Raw genomic sequence first — 27,584 nt, 5'->3', positions numbered from 1 at the left:
CACTACTCTGCAGTTATCAATGCACAGATGTTTTGCTTCAGTGACGGGGTCATGTTAAAGCTGTTCATTGCTAATAAAAACCTGTTGTAGACATACATCCTTCACCTCCTGAGAAGTTTTAGGCACATATGCTTTATTAACACTTTCTCTGCCAGGTGTACTGCTTGCATAGGGGTAAAAACCAAATTTCATTTTGTGTCCGTCCTTTGTTAATTATAGCTTCAAAAGTGGTTTTAATCCACAATATACAGTTTTGCACAATAAAAGTAGGGATGCACCGAATCCAGGATTTGGATTCAGCAGACTCCTAATTTGCATATGCAAATTAGGGGCAGAAAGGGAAATCCTGTGACTTTTTGTCACAAAAAAAGGAAGTAAAAATTGTTTCTCCTTCCCAAAACTAATTAGCATATGCAAATTATGGGCAGAAAGGGAAATTGCGTGACTTTTTGTCACAAAACAAGGAATTAAAACATTATTTCCCCTTCCCACCCCTAATTAGCATATGCAAATTAGGGTTCGGTATTCGGCCGAATCTTTTGCGAAGGATTCGGGGGTTTGGCCGAATCCAAAATAGTGGATTCGGTCCATCCCTAGCAATTTGTTGAACCAAGGGCTACAAAGGGAAAGTAAATGTTAAAAAGGGGGGAAATTCTACTTGATATTCACCCTAGGGGTAGAGTCTAGATCTCTCTGTCCTTCCACTGGTGTTAGTGTTTCTTCTCCCCAAACCCTTAAATGTTTGTATTATTTAATCCAGAGATGCCACAAGGTTAAAGTGAAATAAAGTGAGCTTGACTTGTGACTGGCAGAGATTATAGCAGGCAGTCACCACTTACTGTGTGCACTGATGATTTATAAAATAGTATGTTACTGGTGTAATTATTATAATCAGTGATCCCTCTATTACAAGGCCTGAGTGCAGCATTACACATTTATCATAATATGCAGGTTTCATGCCAGCATGACTTGACTGAAGGAGTCTATGCCAACGAGGCACCATATGTTTGTGTGCAAAGGCATCTTAGAGTTTTTTTATGTATCCCATATCATAGCAGATGTCAGAGGGACAAAGAAGCTCATGGTTTTATCTGACCCCCTTCTGCACTTTAGCAAATATTTGGATTTGCAGATTTTTTTCTGGGAACTGACATGTCTTAACATATTTTTTTTCTCATGGTATATTTTGCCTCTAGAGTTTATTTGATCTTACACTCTCATCTCACCCACAATCCATATGTGTTCTAGCCTTCCTATATGTTTATATCGTCCACTATACTGGCTACTCGTAACAGAATGCTGCTCTATTATCTGAATTGTGACTGTTTTGCTTATGGCCTTTCAGCTTGTGACAAGACCTGATGGAAATACGGATAGCACCAATACTGCAGTTAAATACATAGAATTCACAAAGTAAAGTGTATTAAAGACACATTTGTTCATGGAATGTGTTGAATATTGATACATGAAGTGTAGATTGGCTGCTGCTTGGGAGCGGCAGATGCTTGTATAAATACTCCTGTGCTGTGAACTGCCAGACCCTGGACAACTTTAGCGTACCCCATAGTCCAATAAACTTAATGGCTTTGACTTTGTAAATAGATCCTGCTAGTTTTATAAACTCCATGGCTTGATCCTTGGGTTAAGCGTTCTTATAGACAACTTGCAGAAGACTACATTTAACTCCAGTGCTGACATAGTGTTTGGTAATTAAAAAAAAATTAAAATATAAAATGTGTTGCAACCAGTAAGGATTTCAGCCAGATATATGAATAAATGCTACCAAAGTACAGTCGCATTGAATTTGCTTTAGTTTGAGTAAGCAGCAAGCAAGCCATCAGTAGATTTCTCCCTCGAGGTATCCGTAAGCATTATGTCACCAATTGGGTATTTGCTTTCATTACCTTAACTGTAGGAAACCAGTAAAAGCATAATGATAATTGGTCGCTTTAGATTACTGCAGTCCTTGGAAAAAGGCACTTTGTAGAATACCTAACAAATAAGGTGTCTAGTGTTCCTGTGTTGTTAATAGTGGTCAGATGCTTCCTTCCTTTCAATTTTTTTTTTTTTTTTTGCCGGATAACTTTTAAAGGGGAAGTAAAGAGTTTAAGTCTTTCTGTAGGCAAAAATATAAAAAGAAAATACACTAACGCTGTCTTGAGCAGCTAGTTCTGCATTATGGCCTTTTTCTTTGTAAACTTTTCTATTTTTGCTCTTATATAATATAAAATGAAAGCCAATTGCAAATCATCTACATCATACTAAAAGTTAACTCAACGGTGAACAACCCCTTTAAGGCTTACACTTGGCACACATATTTAGCTTGGGTTAGTGATGACCCACCTCATTGTGGGGTAAGCCCAACTAGATTATTGGCAAACATACGCAAATTTTTTGTAGGGAGCAATTTACCTGCCCCATGCTGAACGCAGAGCCCAGACTAATGCCAACCATGAGAAAGCATATGGGTACAATTTCACGGGAGTGACATAGGGATTAAGGGTAAGCATTTAGTAAACTGAGCGCTTAGCCCTGGGCCACTTTTGAGTTTCACCTATCCATGTCATTTTTCAGACTGTATTTTCCACTGATGTACATTTGAGCAGCATGCTGTCCAGTGCTAAACTTCTGTGTGCCTCTGCATGTCTGATGTAGGATCTATCTGAAAGCAAAGAGCAGCCCGACCAAGAGGCACTCAGACCAAGGTGTTGGAATGTCTGTTTGATTTACCTCTTGCTGACTCAAGTCTTGCACACAAGTGTTGAACAAGGTAGACTATGAATAATATAATTAATTCTCTCCGCTGTGTAGATCTGTTCCCACAACTTTTCACAACTGTTTTTTTTAATCAAGTCCCCTGCTCAGAAATCTTCCTATACCTGCACCAGAGACGGATCATACAGTTTATATTTTGCTGCCCAGCATAGCCGTCTGTTAGCTGAGGAAGGTTTGAACTCCTCGCTTTCATTCATTGCAACCGTAACCCTAGTCTACCATAGTTCTGTCTTGAAGCAGTTAAATCAATCTTCTTTAATGATGCATACAGCCCTGGTGTTTCCTTCAGCTGTAAATGGATATCACTCAGGATATGGTTTAAGAGAAGGAGGGGAAACTCCTTATCCATAGAAGCTTACAAAGAACTGATTGTTCTGCCCTATTGCAGCCCCCTGGCCAGATCTTGCTCCTGGGTTCTTGCTAGCAGTTCATATTGAATTCAAGTTATCTTGTGATAAGTGATATGTTGCAGAAGCATTTTCCTCCACAATGGCCCAGTCAGCAATCTAGGAAGACCTTCCGCTTCTTTTTAACCCTTATTCATTATTCATGTTCTTTCTGGGGGGGAAAATGCAAAAGCGAAACTCTGCAGCCGAGTATCCAATTTTAATAAATTGCCATTCATTGAATTTTATTATTATTATTTTTATTAATTTATTATTATGCCATTTTATAATTTTTTCTAATAAGCATTTATTACATATTTCTGGCAGACTGTTTGTTTGTATCTCACAAAATTACACAGAGTCACAGCTAGAGGCTTAGGCCCTGGAATGAAATGTATCGCTCTCAAATAAACCCCTATGTCTGGTAGTATATTGGGCCTTCAGACACCTTGTTTCTCTTTCAGTTATAAATGCTTAAATTATGTTGTGCCCACGTATCTGATTAGACCTCGGTTTGGCCTTCATTCTTTTGCTTGTGCCCCTGAATCTACAATTGCTTTTGATTTTTTTTTTTTTTTTTATTCAACACTAAGGACCAGTGCTACACATATAACAGATGTAATTCTGCATGTACTATAACCCTAGAGTGTGGACATAGGGTTCCATATTTATTTGAAATTATTTTAAACTCATGCAGGAGCTGTATTGTTTCTTCTATCATATAGTGCAATCAAAATACCTCTAGTAGCCGTATTTATCAGAACAAAGGTAACTAGTTTGCTTTGAAAAACGAAATGATATGCATTTAAATGGGTATGTGGCCATCCAAATGTATCCAGGCAAGTCAAAGCCACAACACATGGGGCCCATTCCTTTAGCTTTCCAGTCTGTCGTCTCTAATGTTACTAGAATTTATGTGTCTGTGTTACTCTTTTGACAATTCATCCAATAACCTTGTTCACTTGTCCATTTTCTTAAATACTGGTGGTGCAAGAGCTGAACTTTAGAGGTTTATCATGTTCTAAATAAGTTATTACAATTAATATTCTTGGGACATGATATCAATTTCACAAATGAGCTCTTTTTCATAATGCCTACACATGAAGGGTGGTGGCACACGGGGAGATTAGACACCAAAGGACAAATCATCGATACTGCGGACGACTAATCTCCCTGAAATGCCTTCCCGGCAGCAAGAATGTGAATCGCCGGTGTGATGACATACGTGTCACTTTTTTTTCCTTCGAGTTTTCTCGCTAGGAAACTTCGGGCTACTTCAGAAAACTGAAGCCATACATAAGCCAGCAGGAAGGCATTTCAGGGAGATTAGTCGCCCGCAGTAGTGAACATTTATCACAGGCGACTAAATCTTGCCACCACCCTAAAGGGGTACTCAAACGGTCTTTTAAATAACACCCGATTATGTGTGCTTGTTTAGTAGTGCGAGAGCATCCAAGCAATCCGAAAGGTTAGTGCTAGGTCTGTGCTGTGTGGGCAGCTTCCCTATCAAGTATACATTTCCTCCCGTTTCTCCAGATTTCCTCCCCCATGCCAAATACAAACAGGCAGGTTCATTGGCTCCTGATATTATTGACCATTGTATATGTGAATGTGATAAGGGCCTTTAGACTGTAATCTCCACTGTGGCTGGGGCTGACATGAATGGTGTATAATCTCCGTAAAGCTCTGTGGAATAGGTCAGCGCTATATAAATAAAGGATAATAATAATAATCCCCTCCCAGCTTTCCCATACTGGCAGAACGACTAGCAGTTAGGCCCCCTGATTAATCTGCTCATTTCCTCCTCTGTGTCTGCTTCACTTCAAGCCATGTGTACTGATCAAAGGAGACCCCTGTTTATTTAAGGACACTCGCTTTTCCCTCCTAGTAAACCCAAATCCAGTAGAGGATACTCCAGTGCATAATCAGGGATGGGAAAGAAACCTAATGAGCGAGAACAGATCAGGAGGGCTCATTTAACAGTATCCAATACCTAGGTGCCAGTAACGAAAGTTACAGTCATACAAATCACTCTGCGAAATACTTCTGCAAATGGCTTGTTACTCTTTTATATCTCTTTAAATGTGTTTGTAATAGAAAACCGTGTCACATTCCAATAAATTGATCTTAACGGGCAAGTCAACCCCAAAATAAAATCTAATTCTAAGCAAAAAAAATATGTTGCAAAGTAATTTGTAAAACAATGGCTATTGAAAGCAGCATTTGCTTAAGTTCTGGTTGTTACTTTTTAAATAATGTTGCAAACGTCTTAAGGTGGCCATAGATGATACAATTAGGATCTTTCCTGGAAAAGATCTTTCCAAGAAATAGCATTAGTTTCAATACACACGTGTAGAGCTGAATCATCCGATATACAGGTAGAAACAATAGAATTGTCCTGTAGCTGATGATTCAGCACTAACAATGGCTGATGTTCGGGTGCTATCAAAGGTGCCCAATCAAAGTTTTCTGGCCGGCCCGATTGACTAGCTGACAGATATCCAAGTCTTCTGCCGATATCTGTCCTCTCGTCTCCCACCATACATGCACCGAATATTGTACGAAGATTTGTTTTGTACGATATTATCGGTACGTCTATGGCCACCTTTAGTTCCCCAGCAAAGACTGGTTTCCGTAGTAATACATAGACAAAACCATAGAAAAACTGTAATGATTGTGTATTGCAAATTTGCTTTACTTTTTTTGGGTTGACATTCCCTACAAGTAGCCATATCATAGAGCACTTGCCAAGGGTGTGAATGGTTTAGCAGCTTGTACAGACTGAGGAGCTGTTATGTATTTGAGTACATAGACCTCTCTACCCTTGTGAAATGCCTCAGACCTGATGTGTCCATGCAATAAAGCAACCCCACTTTTGTACTGGGACATCTGATTCAATATGACTTGTATATAGAACCACACATGAGGCAGTTTCCTCATTCTCTATCTGTTAACAGTCTGTGGTGGTGATATTTCCTGTATGTGCAGGTTCTGCTGCAATCGTTCATAACTGTCCCTGACCATATGCAAATCCAAGGCAAGTCAGCACTATGCCGCCAACACAAGAACGAGGCAAACTCATACTCTTTTTACTCCAGAATTTGAGGCAAAACTCACCTATTTTAAACAACTTCGAATAATTGGCCTTCTTTACTGGCTCTTTACTGATAACCCGATTCCCTGACCTCATCAACCAAAATCATATTGGCAGCCTTTGAGGCTTCAGTTTTATTGCCATTTTTTTTATTTTCATCTTTACTATTCATCTAAAATGTTTAATGTGAAAACCAGTTGCTGGTTGCTAGGATAATTAACCCCCTAGCAACCAGTTATGCTTAAAGGGGAACTCCACAAAAACAAAACTTAAGCTTTTTGAAAAGTAAACACAATTTCAAGCAACTTTGCTGTATAAATCAATTAAAAAATATGATTAATTATGATAAAAAATTTCATGATTTGTAATGGTTTGGATCCGTTCCCTAAGCCTAGCCCCCTGCTCTCCTGCTGATCTCTCGGACTACTTTGCTGAGCTGGCTGACTACTGTTACTTTGTATCAACGGGCATCTGTCCTCAGCCTGCATCCTCCAAACCTCACAATTCCCTGCACATGTGATTTCAATAAGGAAAGGAACATCACAGTGCAATGCATTGTGGGTTATATAGTTCCTGCATGCTGTCTGTAAGCTGTGGAGAAGTTGTTTGTAATATCAGTGTTTAATCCCTCCTTCCCTGTCAGGATTTTAAATGATGCAGAAAGAAAAGAACTGTTAAAGGGCTGGATTTCAGCCTAGAAAATGGCATCTATTCATTTTTTTTGAAGAAACCGATAACGGGGTTTGGGTACAGTATATTGGTGTTTCTGTATTATGTAGGCCTCTTTATCAAATTTTGGTTTGGAAGCCAGAGTTCCCCTTTAAATTCAAGGCCAAAATGCTGCAAAAAACAAAACAAAACAATATTGTACTACTTTATACACCATACTAGGAGCTAATGGTAAGATGAACTGTACCCATCCTAATCCACCTTTATTAGAAAGATCGAAACAAACATACACTGTGCACCGAAGGCCTTGTTCAGTTTTGTTACAGTCCAGCTTTGAACTCTGTCGTTCATCTTTATGTTTCAGCAATGAAGTGTTCCCGAGAGAACTAGAAAAAGGTTTGTTTTTTGTTTTTTTTTTCCCGTGGGTGATACAAACCCCAGTGATTGAAGCTAATTGTATTCCGCCCCCTTGAAAGTTGTGTACAAAGGAGAGGAAGTTGTAAAGAGGTGCTACAATCCTTACAGCTGTTGACTTAAAGCAAACTATTGGCCATTTCCGGTTTCTTTTCAATTGTGTCTTTGCTCTGCGAGTGTTTGTTAAGCTTTCGGAATACACCTGCACCCCTTTCATGTTCATGCAGAAAGCCAAATTCACACATTGAAGTGGCTTCTGTGTATGTTAACTTGTCAAAGTGATGACGCTTCTTTTGAAAGCACAGAGGTAAGAGGTTCTGCTTAGTAGAGATTAATGGATTTGATGCAAAACAAAATGTATTTAGATGCCATTCCGATATGAGCAAAATCAACCAAACTGCAACCCCTGAGGCAAAAAATCATCTAGCGCAAACTTGTTAAACTTGAAAGCTATAGAAGGCCAAACTCTGTGTGGGCTCCATCTCTCCAGCGGGGAGTACATAAAGTAACTTTTATCTAATGAGAGGGATAAACCTATTTTCTTTTAGTCTATTGTTGATTCAGTTTGTATTAATAACTGTGTTCTTCTCATCTTTAACCAAGCGTACAGAAAACAGAAAAAAGTATAAAGTAGTAACTTAAAAATCCCAGTAAATATTTGACACAGAACACCATAAAAGGTTTGGGCCATATTTAAATTTGATAGGGGCCACAAAGCAGGAGGTATTGGGCTGTGTGTAGACCCCAAACAATTACCGGGGCTTGCAGGACATGTCTAACAGTGGCTACTCAAGTGAGTTGCGGCCCAGCAGCCTGCAACCTTTGTCATTCAACCCTGTAAAAAATGTGAGCATCTGCAGGTTTCAGATTTAACGGACAATAATGAGAATGGATGGAGGTTTACTAACTGTATCCTAATAATGCATCAAGTTAAAGGGATATAAATTCTAACTTTTCCAGTATATACATTCATTCAGAAGTTTGAAATGGCTTCCAAGTTATCTGTAAATATAATTGTAGTTGAAAGTGGTATATTTCTGTGCACTGTGGGTTTCGACTCTCGAAACAATGTGGCAGAAGTTGGCCTGGCATGCTGCTTCATGGGTCTGTTAATCCTGCTACGTTGTTCCATAAAGAAGTCCAAGCCAGCAGGGCAGAGAATAGAAAGGAGACTTTCGATAGCAGTTACAGTATTTCTAAATAGCTTTGTGAAAATCGCTAGCTAATGTGTATTGGGAAGCTGCTTAAAATTTACATTTTCTGTCAAGAGGGAACATTTTACTTTGTGTTTCCGTCTCCCTTATTGCACAACTTGCCGGCAATCTGTGACGATCCGGATAGTTTAGCCCTGCTGACGGTGCAGTGAAAGTGGGCAAGTCTTTTGAACCTCGTTTATGTGTTCACTTCTTGTGTAATTGTTTTGACAAAATGCGTCCACTATTTCCACTTGTAGTATCCTCTCCAGCTTCAAGGGATCTACAGTATGTATCAAAGGCTGAATATCGCCCTTGCCTTAATCATATCAAAATAACACACTTGCTACCTATCTGTTTCATCATTTTAATTCCACAAAGATCCTTTGGAGTTCTGCAACCACCAAATGGCAGCTAGCATTTTTTTGGTCACCTGTTGTAAAAGCAAACGTTTTTCAGTCCCTTCTGAAATATTTTTTGACTTTACATTTAAAAATAGTTGGATTTGATCAAATGCAAAACTGTAATCTGAAAGGCCTTTTGTTGTTGTTTCTCCATTTCTCAATATGCTGCTGTATTGATCTACTGCTGCTCATATTCTGAATTACAGTCCATTGGTTTTATAGCAGTTTTTGGGCATGTCATTAATGCCCATAAAGAACAAGACGTGTGTTTTTTGTTTTTATCCCCCTTCCCGTTCTTTCATGCTTCAGTCCACATGCTGTTCACGCTAATCATTCGGTATTTTTTGTTTTTTGTTTTTTTTTGCCAAATTCTGAAATTTAATTGACATGCATGTTGAGATATTCTAGGCATTCTCCCTTGGGGGTTGAAAGAGACAATTCAGTTAGCTGAACCCTGCTTAAACAGCCTGTGTAGTTACAAGAAAAGCAAACAACCCCCAGCCTAGTAAGCCAGCTGCCAATTTAATCGGAGGGAAATGCCTCTCCCTGACCCCGAAGTTGGAAGTGTTATCACACTCTTCATATTCTTTTTAGAAGTTTGCTTTTGCTAAAACGGAATACAGGCTTTTTAAACCTGACTCTTCTTTTAAGTGAGCAGGTCTTCCTTTTTCATTCATTTATCCATTCTAAAGGGGTTGTTCACCTTCAAACAACTAGTTGTTTTCAGATAGATCACCAGAAATCATGACTTTTTCCAATTACTTTTCATTTTCTATTTGTGACCGTTTTTCTCTAATTTCAATCTTTTTATTATTTTAAATCACAAATAACAGGACAAGACACAATACTGTAGATTACAGAATAGTATTAATCTTACAACAGAAACAAAAAAAAAAAAAAAAAAAAAAGGGGGGGAGGGAACAAAAAGGTGAAATACCAAGTTAACGTGACGTTACCGTATTCCCCTATCTAATGACATTATATGGGGCCTAGGCAATTATTATAGGTATCATAGCAAAGTGAACCACAACTTAAGAGGGTCATATATAACTGACCCATATCTATATTAAATGTGAGGATAGAATAAAAGGTGAGAGTGGAAAAAAAAAAAAAAAAAAAATTTGTGCTTAAATTCAGACTCGTGCCCAAGTAGAGGCCCGAAAAGGGTGCATGTTACTAACTCCCGTGTCTCTAGGGTTTCTATGACCTAACTATTAAACTCTCGTTAATCATGGTGATCGAATCTCTATTAGTGCCTAAAGAGGAAAAAAAAATATTGAAAAAAATATTTCTAATATTGAAGTGTAAACAGTAATTTTTCACCTTCTAAACCAGCTCTGGCAGGGGGGTCGCCGACCCCCCAAAACTGTTCTAAATTGTTACATTTAATGGATGTGTTTCTTATCTTTGTCCCTGCTGAGCAGAATCCCTGGATTTCAATACAGGCAACTAGTGATGTGCGGGCCGACCCGATACCCGCTATGGAAAGTAATTGAAAAAAGTCTTTATTTCTGGGGAACAATCTGAAAACAACTCAACTGAAAAAAGTGTTTGGAAGGTGAACAACCCCTTTAAAGGGGTTCTGTCATGATTTTTACTATGTATTTTTTTTTTTTTATAAACAACACTGTTTACACTGCAAATTATTCACTCTACAATATACAATTTCATTCCTGAACCAGCAAATGTGTTTTATTAGTTGTAATATTGGTGTGTAGGCGCCATCTCAGGTCATTTTGCCTGGTCATGTGCTTTCAGAAAGAGCCAGCACTTCAGGATGGAACTGCTTTCTGGCAGGCTGTTGATTCTCCTACTCAATGTAACTGAATGTGTCTCAGTGGGACCTGGATTTTTACTATTGAGTGCTGTTCTTAGATCTACCAGGCAGCTGTTATCTTGTGTTAGGGAGTAGTTATCTGGTTACCTTCCCATTGTTCTATTGTTAGGCTGCTGGGGGGGGAAGAATGGAGGTGGGTGATATCACTCCACCTTGCAGTAAAGAGTGACTGAAGTTTATCAGAGCACAAGTCACATAACTGGGGGCACCTGGGGAACTGACGATATGTCTAACCCCATGTCTGATTTCAAAATTAAATATAAAAAAAAATCTGTTTGCTCTTTTGAGAAACGGATTTCAATGCAGAATTCTGTTGGAGCAGCACTATCAACTGATCCGTTTTTTCCCATGACCATATCCCTTTAATAAAGTTTCGACTTGCCCTTTGGAACACAAGGGAAGGATTAAAGATAAGGCATTGTTGCAAGTGAAAAAGCGAGGTTACATCAGACAAAGAAGGAACAAAACTGCTGCTGCTGCAGGGCTGATATCTTCTCTGGTGCTGGATGCACTGGATTTGCAGTGTACATATAGTATCATTTTGTATTTATATGTATTTGTGCCCTGTCTTCAGTCGACTATATGGTCCGCCTGGTGTATTTGTGAAATGAGTTGAGACAGGTGCTTACCTGGTGCAAGGTGAATGGGGGCAATATAGAGAGTGGAGTAAGATGCCCACATGCTGCCCACATGGCCTGGAAATCTGCCTAAAATGCAAGTTTGAAAGTCCTGGACTATCTGGTCAGAAGAGCTTAGTTAGGCAGACGTTTGGAATTCAGATTAGAAGATCAGTTATAGAGGAACTGAAAAGAGAGAAAATCAAATAACAATAAAACTAAAGTCTTCTGAGTTTTTTTTATTTCTTGCTGGGGTCTGTGTGCCCAACAATGAGTTTTCTGCTATCTGGTGCAAATTTGGAATGCTACCAATTTATTTAAAAAAAAAAAAAAAAAAAAAAAAAACCCAAAATAAATAACGTAGACCAGTGGGGGGAAAAGCTGCTGAGGATAGGTCCATATATAATACTGAAAGTGAACTTCAGGCCAAGGCAAGATCCCCTTTAAATGCAATCGAGCTTCATTCACTGGAGGTTGCTGTTCCTGAACCACATCAAGCAGACAGACTGTAAGAAGTATATTAATAGTCTACAGTTTCTAGTTTCCCTTTCAGCACATGGTTGTGACTAAAACATACCTTCACTTATTTTCTGGGCTTGGCTTTGGTCCTGCTGGAGCCCTTTGTTTCCAATCTGTCAGTGAGCTCCACTGACTCTTTCACTGTATGACATTTTAATAGCTTCCAGACAGGGACTCGAGGATATAACCGATAACCAGCCCCTAGATGGAAAAATATGAACACCTCTTCTCTGCGGTTTCATCTATGCGCTCATAGTGGCTGCCTTGCCAAGCTCCGACCAACAGATGAAATGTCTCCATGTCATAGGGTTAGCCTCCTCCAGCTGATCCCACGGTGCACTACTTCCTATCATTAAATAACCTTAATTGATCTAGTGTTGTATGTTCAAAATAGCAAACACCCAGCACTAGTGCTTTCTGCTCACAGTTGTAACTACAGCGTTTAAAGGGGAAGTAAAGGTTTGGCAGAAAGGTATGGGATTCTGTTGGATAAATTGCTGGGAGGGTGCCCACCACTGCAAATCTCCCCATGTGCCATTGGATTTTTTTGTATAACGTGCTTGTTCCTTACCATTTCCGATTGTGAGAGTCATTGCTGGGAAAACAGTTAAATTGTGCAGGATAAAATGAACAAGATTACCTCCAGATATTATTTTTTAAAGAATGTAAGTATTTTTCACCCTCTGTGCCCTTCACTGTGTCTCATGGTTTATTAAAGAGGTGGTTCACCTTTAAGTTAATTTTTATCATGTTCTAGAATAGTCCATTTTAATGGAGTTGTTCACCTTTGAGTTAACTTTTAGTATGATGTAGAGAGTGATATCCCGAGACAATTTGCAATTGGTTTTCATTTTTTATTATTTGTGGTTTTTGAGTTAAGCCGTTTATTCAGCAGCTCTTCAATTTGCATTTTAAGCAATCTGGTAGCTAGGGTTTAAATTAACCTAGCAACCATTCATTAGTTTGAATAAAAGACTGGAATATGACTAGGAGAGAACCTTGCTAGAAAGATGAGAAATAAAAAATAACAATACATTTGTAGCCTTACAGAGCATTTGCTTTTTAGATGGGGTCAGCGACGCCCATTTGAAAGCTGAAAAGAGTCGGAAGAAAAAGGCAAATAACTATAAAACGATAAAAAATAAATAAGACCAATTGAAAAGTTGCTTATTATTGGCGATTCTATAACATATAAAAAGTTAACTTAAAGGTGAACCTCCGCATCTAAAAACAAATGCTCTCTAAGGCTACAAATGTATTGTTATTTCTACTTTTTATTATTCCTCGTTCTATACATATTGCAGTCTATTACCTTAGCAGCTATGCATTCATTTGAATTTGGACCCTAGCAACCAGATTGCTGAAACAAACTGGAGAGCTGCTAAATAACTCAAAAACCATAAAAAAATGAAAACCAATTGTAAATTGTCGCAGAATATCCCTCTCTATATCCTACATAAAACGAATTTAAAGGTGAATAACCCCTTTAACATAAAGTTAAATCCAGCTGTGACTTTATATTCTGATTTTTCTTTCAATGTACTTCAGTATCTCTGCCCTTTCTAATAATGTGTCTTTGCAGCAATGGAAGTTGTCCCTTCTGATGCACTTGTTGGACAGAATGTTAAATACCCACAGTATTGCTTTAGTACAGCAGTGCCGGTTGGTACATCAGCAGTACATGTTTGGAGCATGGTTACCCCTCCAAGTACACTATTCTGGAGTATTATATTCCCAAAATCTCATGTTTTCTGATATTTGCCAGAGAATACTCCAGCAATAAGCAAAATTGCAATGACCGCATGTGTAATGTTCAACTTCTGCCTACAATGTGTTTCTATTCAGAAGCTCTTTAACTGCTATGAAGAACTATTGTGTCAGTACTAGAGCTAGAAATGGGCCATTACTGCGGTAGCGTTTAGAATTAAGAAGTCCAATGTTGTGTGTAACTTTGCACTGTTCCTATTTTTGGACCTGATCAATTGCCTTTTCTGCCCACAGACTGTCTGTCTCAAGTACCCGTGTATTTCCTCTCTGGCATAGAATATGCATTAAACCAAACGAGCACAGCCAGGAAAAACTTACAGGTCACATGAAATCACCTCATATTCCTTCACTCGACAGCAGAAGATGCTTTAGGTGTGGCTTCTTTATAATATTTTCCCTCTACTCATGTCAGGGTCAAGCTACCATTTCCTAACCCATGGATTCCTTCAAGAAACCATGTATGCATATAAAATAAATGTGGTATATGTACATACCATGTCGTTTTATAGTCCGTTTTAGGGATGCACCGAATCGGGGATTTGGCCAGGATTTGTCCTTTTTCAGCAGGATTCAGATTCGACTGAGTCCTTCTGCCCGGCTGAACCGGGGAGGGAAATCGTGTGACTTTGTCACAAAACAAGGAAGTAAAAAATGGTTTCCCCACCCCTAATTTGCATATGCAAATTCGGATTTGGTTCGGTATTCGGCCTAATCTTCCACAAAGGATTCGGCCTAATCCAAAATAGTGGATATGGTGGAACCCTAGTCAGTTTAGGGTGGTAAATGCCCAGCACTACGGAATGTTAATTCTAGGACCAAGGAGGTGATTGTTCTGCCACAAGACTGACAGGAGCAGAATGACAGAATATTGCATGGTTTTCTGTCCAGGAAACCTCATCATCTGCTCACGACTGTTTTAAATTCTTTTTTTTTTTTTTGTTTGTTTAACTAGTCGGTAGCTGCAGCCCAAACCTTGATTTGCTAAGAGCAGATGCTTTGGCATAACTAAGGGGCGCAGCAGTGAGTGCCAATGAATACAGCACAAGTCACGCTGTAAAACGCCTGTGTCAAAAAAAAAAAAGGAACCAATTTCCTTTTATATAGACATTACCTTAATTTGCTTTTTATTGGAATAAGTCAGAGTTGCTTTTCTGCTTGCCAATTTCCTGGTACACCTTTACGTAACTGTTGTTCCCAAAACAAGGTTCTAGATTTGTCTCGCCCTAAAAGGAAATGGTATAATTTGTATAAATGAGGTAAGGGCCAATCGTCATTCCTGTACCGGATTTTCTTCTATACTGACAGAATCCCATAAGTGATAGGAGGTACAATAAAAAGTAGGGGGGAAAAGTGCTTATCTCTCTTTAAAGGGGAAGAAGTATTGGCTCTCTTATTCTGCCTTTCTCCAGCTTGCAGTTAAAGGAAAAGGAAAGTCATCCTACGCTTGGGGGTGCCAAATGATTGTATTGACTTACCTGAAACCCCGGCCGGTGCTCCTATCAGCAGAAAACTGGGGTTATACCAGTGAACATCACGGAGTGATCCTCTTCCGGCTTTTTCTCTCTTCAAATTTCCCAGGGCAGACGCATGCGCAGTTGAACGAAATAGCCGGACTTTTTAGTTAAAGTTCGGCTTTTACGCTCTACTCCGCATGTGCAGCCGAGCAGAGAAAGAGGAAGACAGAACAGGATCGATCCATGCTGCCTGCTGGAAGAAACCCCGGTGAAGGGGGAAAACAGATTTATTTTTAATTTTTTTTTGGTGAGGTTGCAATTTTAGGGGTAATGTAATAAAAGGCACTTAGTTTGGCCACAAGCAGTAATCCATAGCAACCAATCGGCATTTACTCACCACCTGTTTAAAAGCAAACATATTATTGGTTGCCATAATTTACTGCACCTGGACAAACGTTGTGCCTTTTATTACATATGGGGGGAACTACTCTTCTGTGTTCTGTGTACCTCTCTGAGCCCCACTGCCTGGTGGCTAGGGAAAATCATGCCTAGCAACCAGATACCTACACATGAAATAAAATACCAGATACCTACAAACTGAAATGAAGGTAAACTGAAGGTAGAATTCCCATCATTTTTTTTTTGTTTTTTTTAATGAAAAGAAATGAGTGGGCTTCATCATAGACATCCCTGGCATAGATGGGCAAGGATTCTGGAAGTAGTTACAGTTCTCTTTCGTTGGGTCTACCTGTGGTCCCAATATGATCTTGATATTTGATCGCCTGGGTGGCATTAAATTGTGTAACTAATAGGGATGGTGATTGACTAGAGGATGAGTGGAGCCATTGAGCCATCATGTTGATGAGGCATTTGGGGTATCTGGTGTTTCTCCTCCAGCAAAGAAACACTCTATGCCATTAGCCTTCGTTATGGAATAAACTTCTCATTGTGCTGCAGCAGCCGGAGCTATTCTCAAGCCTGTGTCTGGCCAACTGACTGATAGCCATGGAAAAATGATGGCTCTATTTCTAAAATATTCCGTTTGTGCATTCCCATGGGAATCTTGTGTTCAGCGTGCAATCTTTTTAGCCTCTCTTTAGTCATGAATATAAATAACTTACTTTCTGGATTGCAATGCACTCTTTTGCTGTCTAATATGTGTGTGTATTCACTGGAAGCCTTGCATCAGTTCTATAATACGCAGACTCACACTGGATGATAATGTGATGTATAAGGAAGGATGTTGCAATATTATATGCTGTATCATGAGCCTGGCTAACTCTCCAGCTCTTCCTTAAAGGAAAACTATACCCCCAAACAATGTAGGTCTCTATTAAAAGATACTGAGTAAAACAGCTCATGTGTAAAACCCTGCTTCATGTAAATGAACCATTATCATAATAATATACTTTTTTAGTAGTATGTGCCATTGGGTAATCATAAATAGAAAATTGCCATTTTAAAAAATAAGGGCCGCCCCCTGAGATCGTACGATTCACTGTGCACACATACAAACCACATGTAAGGTCACATGAGCCAATTAACAGACAGAGTTCTGCCTTTTGCTTCCTCACTTCTTCCTGTTACAGTTAGTGTTGTAGTATTTCTGGTCAGGTGATCTCTGAGGCAGTACAGATAGAGTCACGAAATGGTGGTTCAAGGCAAGAGATGTAAAAGGGCAATATTTATGTAAATATATATTCCATTTTGGTAAGATTCTTTAATATGTCATTCAATTTGATATAAACTATCTGTTGCTTAAGTATTCATTTTGGGGGTATAGTTTTCCTTTAACACTTCACGTGAAGGACCAACGTGCAAATGGTCTCCTCTTGTCCATAGATCTTCATAAAGGGACCTGTACTTGGCCTCTCATTGGAAATGGCTTTTAACATTTGTCATTTTTGGGGGGTTATGGTAGAAACAGCACTGCCACTGGGCAATCTTATTATCAATGGCCAGGGGGCTCCACAGGCTACTGTTAGTTTTCCAGCTGTAGGGAACCGCTTCCTCGTGAATGCAGTTGCGCCTCCCATGAAATGAAGCAATACATTCTTTCCAGTGTCATGCAGGTTATCAGAGGAATTGTCTTAAAAATGTTTCTGGAAATGCATTCACATTAGAAATGTTGGGAGCTCTCAGACTTATGAGATGGACCATCTTTAATTGTTTAATTGACTCTTTGGAAGAGTTGATTTATAATTATTAACATGTATTTTTAGAGCTCCAACATATTGTAATAATGAGTAGATGTAGGTCCACTATTTTGTACTGTACTATTCTTCATTAGATCCTCATTGCATTGCCGATTTGTCAGTATATTATGGGTTTTTGTTTTTTTTAGAGAGGTTTTCATTCATTCATCTCCACTGCACCCTGGAACATATTCCCCGAATTGCTTAAAAAAATACCCCATCAGGTACTGCCAAAGCAGTGAGGGTCTAATGAAGAATAAATATATTATAGGGCTCAGATACATATGTGTTATTGCTTGTTTAAGGGGTCGTCCACCTTTAAATATACTTTTATTATGATGTATGTAAAGAGTGATATTCTGAGACCATTTGCAATTGGTTTTCATTTTTTATTAATTGTGGTTTGAGGCTTTTTATTCAGCAGCTGCAGTTTCAGCACTCTGTTTGCTAGGGTGCAAATAACCATGCAGCCATGCACTGATGTGAGTAAGATACTGGAATATGAATAGGAGAGGACCTAAATAGAAAGCTGAGAAATAAAAATGATCAATAACAATAAATTTGTAGCCTTACAAATATATATATATATATATATATATATATATATATATATATATATATATATATATATATATATATATATATATATATATATATATATATATATATATATATATATATATATATATATATATATTGGCTTCTTCAGCCAATTTCTGGGCAAGCTCTATACTCCAGCCTTGTGCACCCCCTGCTTCACTTGTTAACACTGCCATGTTCTGTCTTATTCATTTTTAGCCTCACTCCCAGGAACAGTATTGAATGGGCTTGTGTAGCGATAATATCCAATTGCTGCTTCTCTGAATGTTACACTTCTATCTGGCAAAAGACTAGGCTTGTGTGGTGTCAAACTGTTAGCCCCTCATGTTGGCTGATGCCGGGTATATCTCAACAGCAGAAGGGTCCATGGCTCTATGCCTGTTAAAGAACTTTTTGTGCTATTTGAAACGTCTCATGTTGTTTTTTCAGTGCCACGTAGGCTTCCAGAAATAACATCAATACACTGTCATTTATCTGTCCAGGCCCAGCTAGCCACAAGTTTGTTCTACTTTAAACCTGTGGGCAAAAAAAGCCTTGTGGTTGGCCTGCTGCTGAATTCAAATGTCCACCTTTTCTCAGACCCCCCTTAATCATAGGAAGATTCACTGCATTTAGTAAAGTCTTGTCCTATATCTTGCCAAATTCTGTTCCCAAGCTATTCCTTCGAATTAGACAGATTGGGCCAGATGAGCTCATGCCTGTTTCTGCACCTTCATGTGGTCTATTCTCAAATGTTTTGCATTTCTTGTACTCTAAACCCAAGTAGACCAGGTTAACTTGCACAGGAACAAGATGGGGGGGAGGTACCTTGTGATGTCCAGTTTAGTACCTACCAATTGCTTACTGGATACATGGGGTGGTTCTTGTCTTGATCAGATTGGTAGTTCAGTCCAATCAACTTTAAATGGAATTTGTTCATTGGCAACACACCGTTGGGGCCAAAAACATAGCTGGAGCTGCTAATTCTAAATAATTAATAATTATTTAATGATGTTAATGGACTGTTTGGCCAGCTTTGGAACACATTCCCACTACAGTAGGTAACGGTTCCAAAATGAAAATGTGATCTTCATCTCATAATCAGAGTAGTGTGCATTTTTCAGGCTACTACATAAACAAATGCAGATCTGGTTGTCCTCTCTGGTGCATCTAATTGATCACATAGTGTAACCAGACTCATCGGAGCTTTTGGGGATCATTTTTATTAGTCCGTTCACGACTGCTGAATATGAAGCAAGGCTGCCCTCTCCGTAGCCCTTCAATCATTTTGCTGTTTAAACTTTCCTTATTTACTTAGTGTGTTATGAAGGTGTTCGTTTATGGTCTTGCAGCTTCAAGATGGTCTAAAGCTCCATTATTAACTGGTAGTCCCTTCACTAGCTTTCATATAGCCTGCCTTTCTTGTAGGTGAACAGTGGAGCACCCAGGGAGGTATTGTCCGCTTTCATCATCATTATTATATAATTCTTTACAAAAAAAACTTTTCCCGTTTTTATTCTCAAGTGCTCTGATGGCTCTTATTTTGATCTATGTAAAGAGGGTTGTCAGAAGTAAGGTGCTGAGTATTTGATATAGACGTGAGCCTCTTTCCCTACTTTCTTCTACAAACGTTTTCCGAGCCCCTTATTTCTATTTCTTAAGTATTCTATACGACCAATAGTAAGATTTGAATATAGCTCTTATGGCCTTTAAATAATATCTCCGTATGCCCTTATTAAAGGTTGAATGAAATCAAGTTGCATGTGAATAAGCAGAAAACCGTTTGAGGCAGGGATGAGCATAAACTGATCGGTTTTTGTTTTTTTTTTAAATAAAACAGCTCACGTTGCATGCACTTATTCATTGATCGAGGGCTAACCATGAAGCCTTGTTCAGAAAATATGTTGAGCTGAAGCCTGTAACTGTGCAGCACAATTTCAGACTGTGATGAATCCCTTCGGGACGCTGTGCAGGCACGGGGCCAACTTCTCTATAAACCAGGCCTTATTTTTAAGTCCATTTTGTCCAGTGCTCACTACTCTCTCTGGCAGGAGTTTGTCTTCATTAAAACTCAAAAACACAACAAACTCTCTTTCAGTTGGGCTTCTGGAAAGCAGCCAGTGTGACCCATAACAGCTGTACCACAAACCTTTAACCCTCGAACGGCCGGAGGACGTGTCAAGCCTTTAAGGCATTGCACTGTTCTTGGATAAATATATACGGCAAATAACAAACCAGACTTCATTTGTATTTACACAGAATTCCCTGAAGGGACAGCAGAAATTTTTAAGAAGCCTGACATTTTCCTTCAGAACTTGCTTAATGTAGACGTCTTGGTCTATTGTATGCTGCACAAGTAGCCAAATGAATTCAAATCGCTAGTCGTTTTATTACACCGTTTACATTGGTCTCTACTAGGGGATCTAAATTCATACATAAGATTCTTATCTTTGTTCCTGCTGAGCAGAATCCCTGAGTTTTATTAAAGGCAATATATAAATAGAATTAGAAATTAGAATTGATACATCTCAATATAGTCAGTCTCCCAAACCAGGATAGGGTATCCTGATTCCATTTGTCTAAATAGTTCCCGATTTGTTGTAGTAGGAGAGGAAAGTTATTAGCATAAAGACTTGTAATTTTTTGTTATCTGGATGTCCAAGTATTTGATTGAACGTTTTCCAAGCATAATTGAAGTTTACTTTTTAGAGTTGTTAGTATGGTTGTGAGAAATATAGTGGGAGGGCTTCAGTTTTGTGTTCATTGATCCTGTTCAGAGAAAGGATGCCATACTCCTGAAGAGTTTTATATACCGTATATACTCGAGTATAAGCCGACCCGAGTATAAGCCGAGGTACCTAATTTTACCTACGAAAACTGGGAAAACTTATTGACTCTAGTATAAGCCTAGACACAACTACAGCCCTGTCTCCCAGCAGCGCACATTCTGCCAAAGCAACCCCCCCAGCGATCAACCGGACTTCTTTGCGAAGTTGATGATGACAGAGAATTGCCAAACGGATTACTGTGTGCATTGTCCCACTGTCCCACTACCATGTGCAGAGGGTGCTGTGTGATATTGCCATCACTGGTAATCTTTCATATAACCAACAGAGGGCGCTGTGTGATATTGCAGTCACTGTTATTCTTTCATATAACCAACAGAGGGTGCTGTGTGATATTGCAGTCACTGTTAATCTTTCATATAACCAACAGAGGGCACTGTGTGATATTGCAGTCACTGTTATTCTTCCATATAACCAACAGATGGCGATGTGTGATATTGCAGTCACACTTATTCTTTCATATAACCAACAGAGGGCGCACTGTTATTCTTTCATACAACCAACAGATGGCGCTGTGTGATATTGCAGTCACTGTTATTCTTTCATATAACCAACAGAGGGCGCACTGTTATTCTTTCATATAACCAACAGAGGGCATTGTGGGATATTGCAGTCTCTCCCCAAGTGTACTGTTGGTATAGGAATGATTAAAAGTGACTGCAATCTCGGCTACTCGGGTCGGGTACCGCTGACCCGAGTATAAGCCGAGGTAGACTTTTTCAGCACATTTTGGATGCTGAAAAACTCGGCTTATACTCGGGTATATACGGTAGGTTTGGGAGAGATGTAAATGGTGCATGAGTGTCAGAAGGACGCCATCCGCTCAAAAGGGAAAACTTATAAAGGTGGCCATAGACGTAGAGATCCGCTCGTTTGGCGATGTTGCCAAACGAATGGATCTCTCCCCGATATGCCCACGTTGAGGTGTCCGATATCAGGATGATCCGATTGTGGGCCCTGGGGCCCAACGATCGGATCATAATGGATCCGATACTGGTAGTCTGACACGGGACCGCATACATGCAGAGATGCGCCCGCAATCCGACGGGATTTTTTAACCTGCCCGATCGAGATCTGCCCAACTTTCGCCCAGGTATCGATCGGGTAAGCCCGTTGGATGGCCCCACACACGGGCCAATAAGATTCCAACTCGGTCTGTCGGCAGCTTTTATCGGCCTGTTTATAGGGGCTTTAAAGGGATCCTGTCATCGGAAAACATTTTTTTTTTTTTTTTTTTTTTTTCAAAACGCATCCGTTAATAGTGCTACTCCAGCAGAATTCTGCACTGAAATCCAAAAGAGCAAACAACAGATTTTTTTTTATATTCAATTTTGAAATCTGACATGGAGCTAGACATTTTGTCAATTTCCCAGCTGCCCCTGGTCATGTGACTTGTGCCTGCACTTTTTTTTTTTTTTTTTTTAAAGAATGCTTTTTATTGATTTTCAACAAAAAAAAATTAGAGGATAGGAAAGAAGGAAAGAAAACAATAGACAGCAATAAGGTGGCTGGAGGAATAAGTCACAATTATAGCAGTCTCATTAAGGTTCTGGTTCGGGCTCTGGGTACCATGGAATCTACTAATCCCAACAAACAAGTGGCAGGGTTAAGTACCTGGGGCAAGGCTAGTTCCGTTCCCATAAATTGAGTAACCTGTTGCCAGAACCTTTGCACAACTGGGCAGTGCCACATCATATGAATAAAGTCGGCTAGCTGTTCACTACATCTCGGACAATGAGGTAGATCACGTTTACCCATAACATGCAGTTTTTGTAGGGTAAGGTAAGTCTGATGCATAGTTTTAAACTGAACAAGTTTATCCCTAGTGCTGACAAGAGGTTTGTACAAAGATTCAATAATTTCGTCCCAGTCATCCTGAACTAGCTGAATCCCACTGGCTTCCCACTTATATTTAACCCTAGGTCGTGGTGCCTGCACTTTAGGAGAGAAATGCTTTCTGGCAGACTGCTGTTTTTCCTTCTCAATGTAACTGTGTCTCAGTGAGACATGGGTTTTTACTATTGAGTGCTGTTCTTAGATCTACCAGGCAGCTGTTATCTTGTGTTAGGGAGCTGTTATCTGGTTACCTTCCCATTGTTCTTTTGTTTTGCTGCTGGGAGGGAGAAGGGAGGTGGATGATATCACTCCAACTTGCAGTACAGCAGTAAAGAGTGATTGAAGTTTATCACATGACTTGGGGCAGCTGGGAAATTGACAATATGTCTAGCCCCATGTAAGATTTCAAAATTGAATATAAAAAAATCTGTTTGCTCTTTTGAGAAATTAATTTCAGTGCAGAATTCTGCTGGAGCAGCACTATTAACTGATGCATTTTGTCCCATGACGGTATCCCTTTAAGTGTTCTGCTGAAATTGGATCCCCTTTATGTCCAGATTATGTGTTATTGCTATTGCTAGGGGTTCTAGGCACAAGGCATAGAGAAGAAGTGAGATCATATATTTCCAATCAAGGCAGTCAAAGGCCTTTTTGGCATCGAAGCTCTGTTTAAAAGGGTGACTTTATAGACTGGCTAATTCTAAGCAACTTTTCAGTCACGTGTTTTTTTGGGTTTTTTTTAATGGCTTTTATTTTCCTTCTGACTCTTTCCAGCTTTCAAATGGGGGTCACTGACCCCATCTAAAAACCATCTAAAAAAACAAATGCTCTGTAAGGCTACACAATTATTATTTCTACTTATTATTACTCGTCTTTCTTTTCAGGCCCTCACCTATGCATAGTACAGCCTCTCATTGAAATCAGTGCCTGGTTGCTAGGGAAATTTGGACCATAGCAACGGATGGCTGCTGACATTCCAAACTGGAAAACTGCTGCATAAGAAGCAAAATAACTAAATAAACATAAATAATAAAAAAAAAAAAATGTAAGCCAATTGCAAATTATCTCAGAATATCACTCTCTACATCATACTAAAAGTTAACTCAAATGTGAACAAGTCATTTTAATTTAATTTTGTACAATTGCTATATGAGAGAAATTAATATTTTAATACACCAGATAAGGCAACAAGGTGTCTCTTTGCTTTTTTTTTTTTTTTAGCCAATTTTAACAGAATTTTTGTTTTTGCTTCCACAGATGCAGCAGTTGTTTTATGAGAATTATGAGCAGAACAAGAAGGGCTACATCCGAGATCTTCATAACAGCAAAATCCACAGAGCCATCACTTTACATCCCAATAAAAACCCTCCCTACCAGTACCGCTTGCACAGCTACATGCTCAGCCGGAAAATAGCGGAGCTCCGGTATCGTACAATCCAGTTGCACAGGGAGATAGTTCTTATGAGCAAGTACAGTAACGCAGAAGTCCACAAAGATGACCTGCAACTGGGGATTGCTCCATCTTTCATGCGGTTCCAACCACGTCAAAGAGAGGAGATTCTGGAGTGGGAATTTCTCACTGGCAAGTATCTATATTCAACTGCCGATGGCCAGCCTCCTAGACGTGGAATGGATTCTTCCCAGAAGGAGGCTCTTGATGACATTGTAATGCAAGTTATGGAGATGATCAATTCCAATGCCAAGGTTCGAGGTCGTATTATTGACTTTAAAGAAATCCAGTATGGATACCGTAGGGTTAACCCAATGTATGGTGCAGAATATGTCTTGGATCTGCTTCTTCTCTACAAAAAGCACAAGGGCAAGAAAATGACTGTCCCTGTAAGGAGGCATGCCTACCTCCAACAGACATTCAGCAAAATTCAGTTCATGGAGCATGAAGAGACTGATGCTAAAGAACTGGCAAATAAAATAAACCAGGAATCCGGTTCCTTGTCCTTTTTGTCCAATTCTCTAAAGATGTTTGTTCCCTTTCATCTCACTGCAACAAAGGCTGAACACAAAGAGCCCAAAGAAACAAAGGTGAACATCCTGGTTCCCCTCTCTGGCCGATTTGATATGTTTGCCAGGTTCATGGCCAACTTTGAGAAAACCTGCCTCATCCCAAATCAAAATGTGAAGTTAGTTATTCTGCTTTTCAACTCCGACTCCAATCCTGACAAAACCAGGCAAGTTGAACTCATGAGAGATTACCGCGTTAAATATCCCAAGGCCGATATGCAGATCTTACCAGTGTCTGGAGAGTTCTCCAGGGCTTTGGCTTTGGAAGTTGGATCCTCGCAGTTTAGAAATGACTCTCTGCTCTTCTTTTGTGACGTGGATTTGGTTTTCTCCACGGAGTTTATACAGCGATGCAGGTCGAACACCATTTTAGGGCAGCAGATATACTTTCCAATTATATTTAGCCAATATGACCCCAAGATTGTCTATGCGGGAAAGGTTCCCAGTGATAACCATTATGCTTTTACTCAGAAGACTGGCTTTTGGAGAAACTATGGCTTTGGCATCACCTGTGTCTATAAGGGAGATCTTCTACGTGCTGGGGGCTTTGATGTTTCCATTCAAGGGTGGGGACTAGAGGATGTTGACCTTTTCAACAAAGTGGTACAAGTAGGTTTAAAGACATTTAGGAGTCAGGAGGTTGGCGTTGTTCACATCCACCATCCTGTGTTTTGTGACCCCAATCTCGATCCTAAACAGTACAAAATGTGTTTAGGATCCAAAGCCTCCACTTACGGGTCAACCCAACGCCTGGCCGAGTTATGGCTTGAGAAGAATGACCCGACGTTTGGCAGATCCACTCACACAAATGAGTCTGTCAGGACAGCCTAATAATCCAGCGCTGCTGGGGGACCCTTGAACTGTTTCATAATCTAATTTATTTTTTCAAAATTATTTTAATAGTTAAGACTGTAGTGTTTGATAGCAATCATGTCTTTCTTAAAAAAAAAAAGCTAAAAAAAATGTGATCAGTATTTGCCTTTCAGCCATTGCAATATGACAACTTGAAGTCTCATGAACAAATCTTTTTTTTGTTTTTTTTTTATACTGCATTCCATGTTTTCATTGCTGCATTTCTTTGCCGTCAGTCTTTTTTGTCTAGGCCTTGCATTGTACCTACAGGAACATATTTGCTCCATTTCAATCCTTCAATTCGGAAACCCCTACTTTATACAAATACAGAGCCTGTCCCCTCCTTTCAATATTCTTGCACAACCGTAGACACTCTTAAAATCTCTCGTGTCAGCACATGAAGTCAAATAACAGGATTGTACCCTTCCATGTTTTTATTAATATTAGTGCGCCAGTAACAGAATGTTTCCCATTAACAGATATTGCTGGTCATGTCCCAGGGTAACGTGTATAAACTGGCGTCGAATCATAGTTAATGAGCAAGCACTGGCCCTTGAGCCAACTTGTGTGAGTGTGTTTTTCCTTATCCGTTATGGTTATTAGTATTGTAATTTATGTACGTTTTTTTTTTCCATTTTGGTTATTTAAGCGTTTCTTGTGCATAAACATTATGTACAATGACTTCCCAAGGCTTTATTTTATTCTTCTTGTAAGCCGTGTTTGTGTCGTGATCAAGCTGTGGTACAATTGTAGGACCTGCTTGTAAAGTGCCCAAACTGAAGAGCAGCCCTGGCTTTAGGAATATACTATGTTTCAATTGTTTACAGAAGGATTTGCCTAGGTTAGGAGTCCTTCATATAGTAGTCACATACCTATATCTAAATACAAACATCTATTTCCACCCCCTCCCGTGAATACGTTAATGCAGGTTTGGAAATTATTCTATTTTGCACTGTTCCACAAAGCAATGGCAGTGGGCAGAGAAATCTAATATAATATAAAGAATCAGTGTCGGACTTGGATGCCAGGGGCGCACCAGAAAACCTAAGACCATGGACCCACTTTTCAAACTATTATTCCTCCTCTCCTCACTCAACCTCTTTATTCATTAAGCATTTTTCCCCATAAAGAAATAGGGAATGACCATGAAATAGGCTAAATGATTAGAAGCAAGAGGCCCACTGATACCTGGGCCCACCGGAGTTTTCCTGGTATCCCGGTAGACCAGTCCGACACTGTAAATAATGTCTATGATTAGTTTGCCATTGTCTGTCAGATAGAGATGCATATGCTAGAGCTGCCTGTACATGTAGAGAGCTGCTTATTTGGCCAGGTAGCTAAATGAGTGGACCTTTACACATGTAGTAGACCAAATCTGCTGATGTAAATGTCCAACCATTGGGCCAACAACTGGAAAATATGGGGGGAGCTAACTCTGTAGTGCAGCCAGTCACTAACCTAGAGTTAATAGAAGCAAATGACTATCAAAAGGCATTTGCTTTGGTCCTATTTGAGCTAATGGTCTGTCATTGCAGTTACAAAAGTCTGAATCCTTTGTGTCGTCAATTATGGCCACTTCTAGTGTTATTTATATTGCTATGCCCTGCCAATGTCTGAAGGGCTACTTCCTAAGATCTTTTTTTTTTTTTTTTTTTTTTTTTATTTGGAGACTTCTTTCTGCCTGTTGTCTGGCGTCTCTTTAAGGAGTCCTGTTCACCGCCCTTTCCTGTCCTTATTGTGTCTACAGGAATTCTACCCCCCGTGATGGCAATTTCAGCATAAAACCTTTATCATAAGACCAAATACTTCAACATTCCTGCAATTGCAGACAACCCTGCCTTTGTCATTTTAATCACACAAAAAAAACTATTTTACAATGTGCCTTACTCCATTTGTAGACCAAGTCCATTCTCTGCAGTGCTCTGGAATCATCCGACATCTCGCTGGTCATCTGAGTTTCTCTATGGGGAATGTATTTGAGATGCTACTTGCAAACACTGAATACAAATTCTGTATTTTAATTGTATCATACATTTTTTTTTTAAATTCAGTTTCTCAATGTCTTGTGGTGCCTTAAATATTCTGGCGCTGATGTTTGAACCAAATGCAGTACATGGGCTCAAAAATA

General features: G+C 39.4%; 1 protein-coding gene and 1 long non-coding RNA gene across 2 annotated transcripts in view; both read left to right on the top strand.

Moving 5' to 3' along the window:
* Positions 1–26,314, top strand: part of chsy1.L (chondroitin sulfate synthase 1 L homeolog) — a 37,677-nt gene extending 11,363 nt beyond the window's left edge. Inside the window, exon 3 of the mRNA XM_018253273.2 lies at positions 23,843–26,314. Within this exon, the coding sequence (XP_018108762.1) occupies positions 23,843–25,435 (1,593 nt within the window). The 3' untranslated portion in view covers positions 25,436–26,314. The remainder of the gene's footprint in view (positions 1–23,842) is intronic.
* LOC121401568 lies at positions 2,756–13,960 on the top strand. Its single transcript, XR_005966369.1, has 3 exons — positions 2,756–2,770; positions 7,289–7,320; positions 13,910–13,960. It is a non-coding gene; the product is annotated as an uncharacterized LOC121401568 (long non-coding RNA).
* Positions 26,315–27,584: the final 1,270 nt, after the last annotated feature.

This window comes from Xenopus laevis, chromosome 3L (genome assembly GCF_017654675.1).
Source record: "Xenopus laevis strain J_2021 chromosome 3L, Xenopus_laevis_v10.1, whole genome shotgun sequence".
Classification (NCBI taxonomy): Eukaryota; Metazoa; Chordata; class Amphibia; order Anura; family Pipidae; genus Xenopus; species Xenopus laevis.
This window is presented reverse-complemented; position numbering and strand designations above follow the sequence as displayed.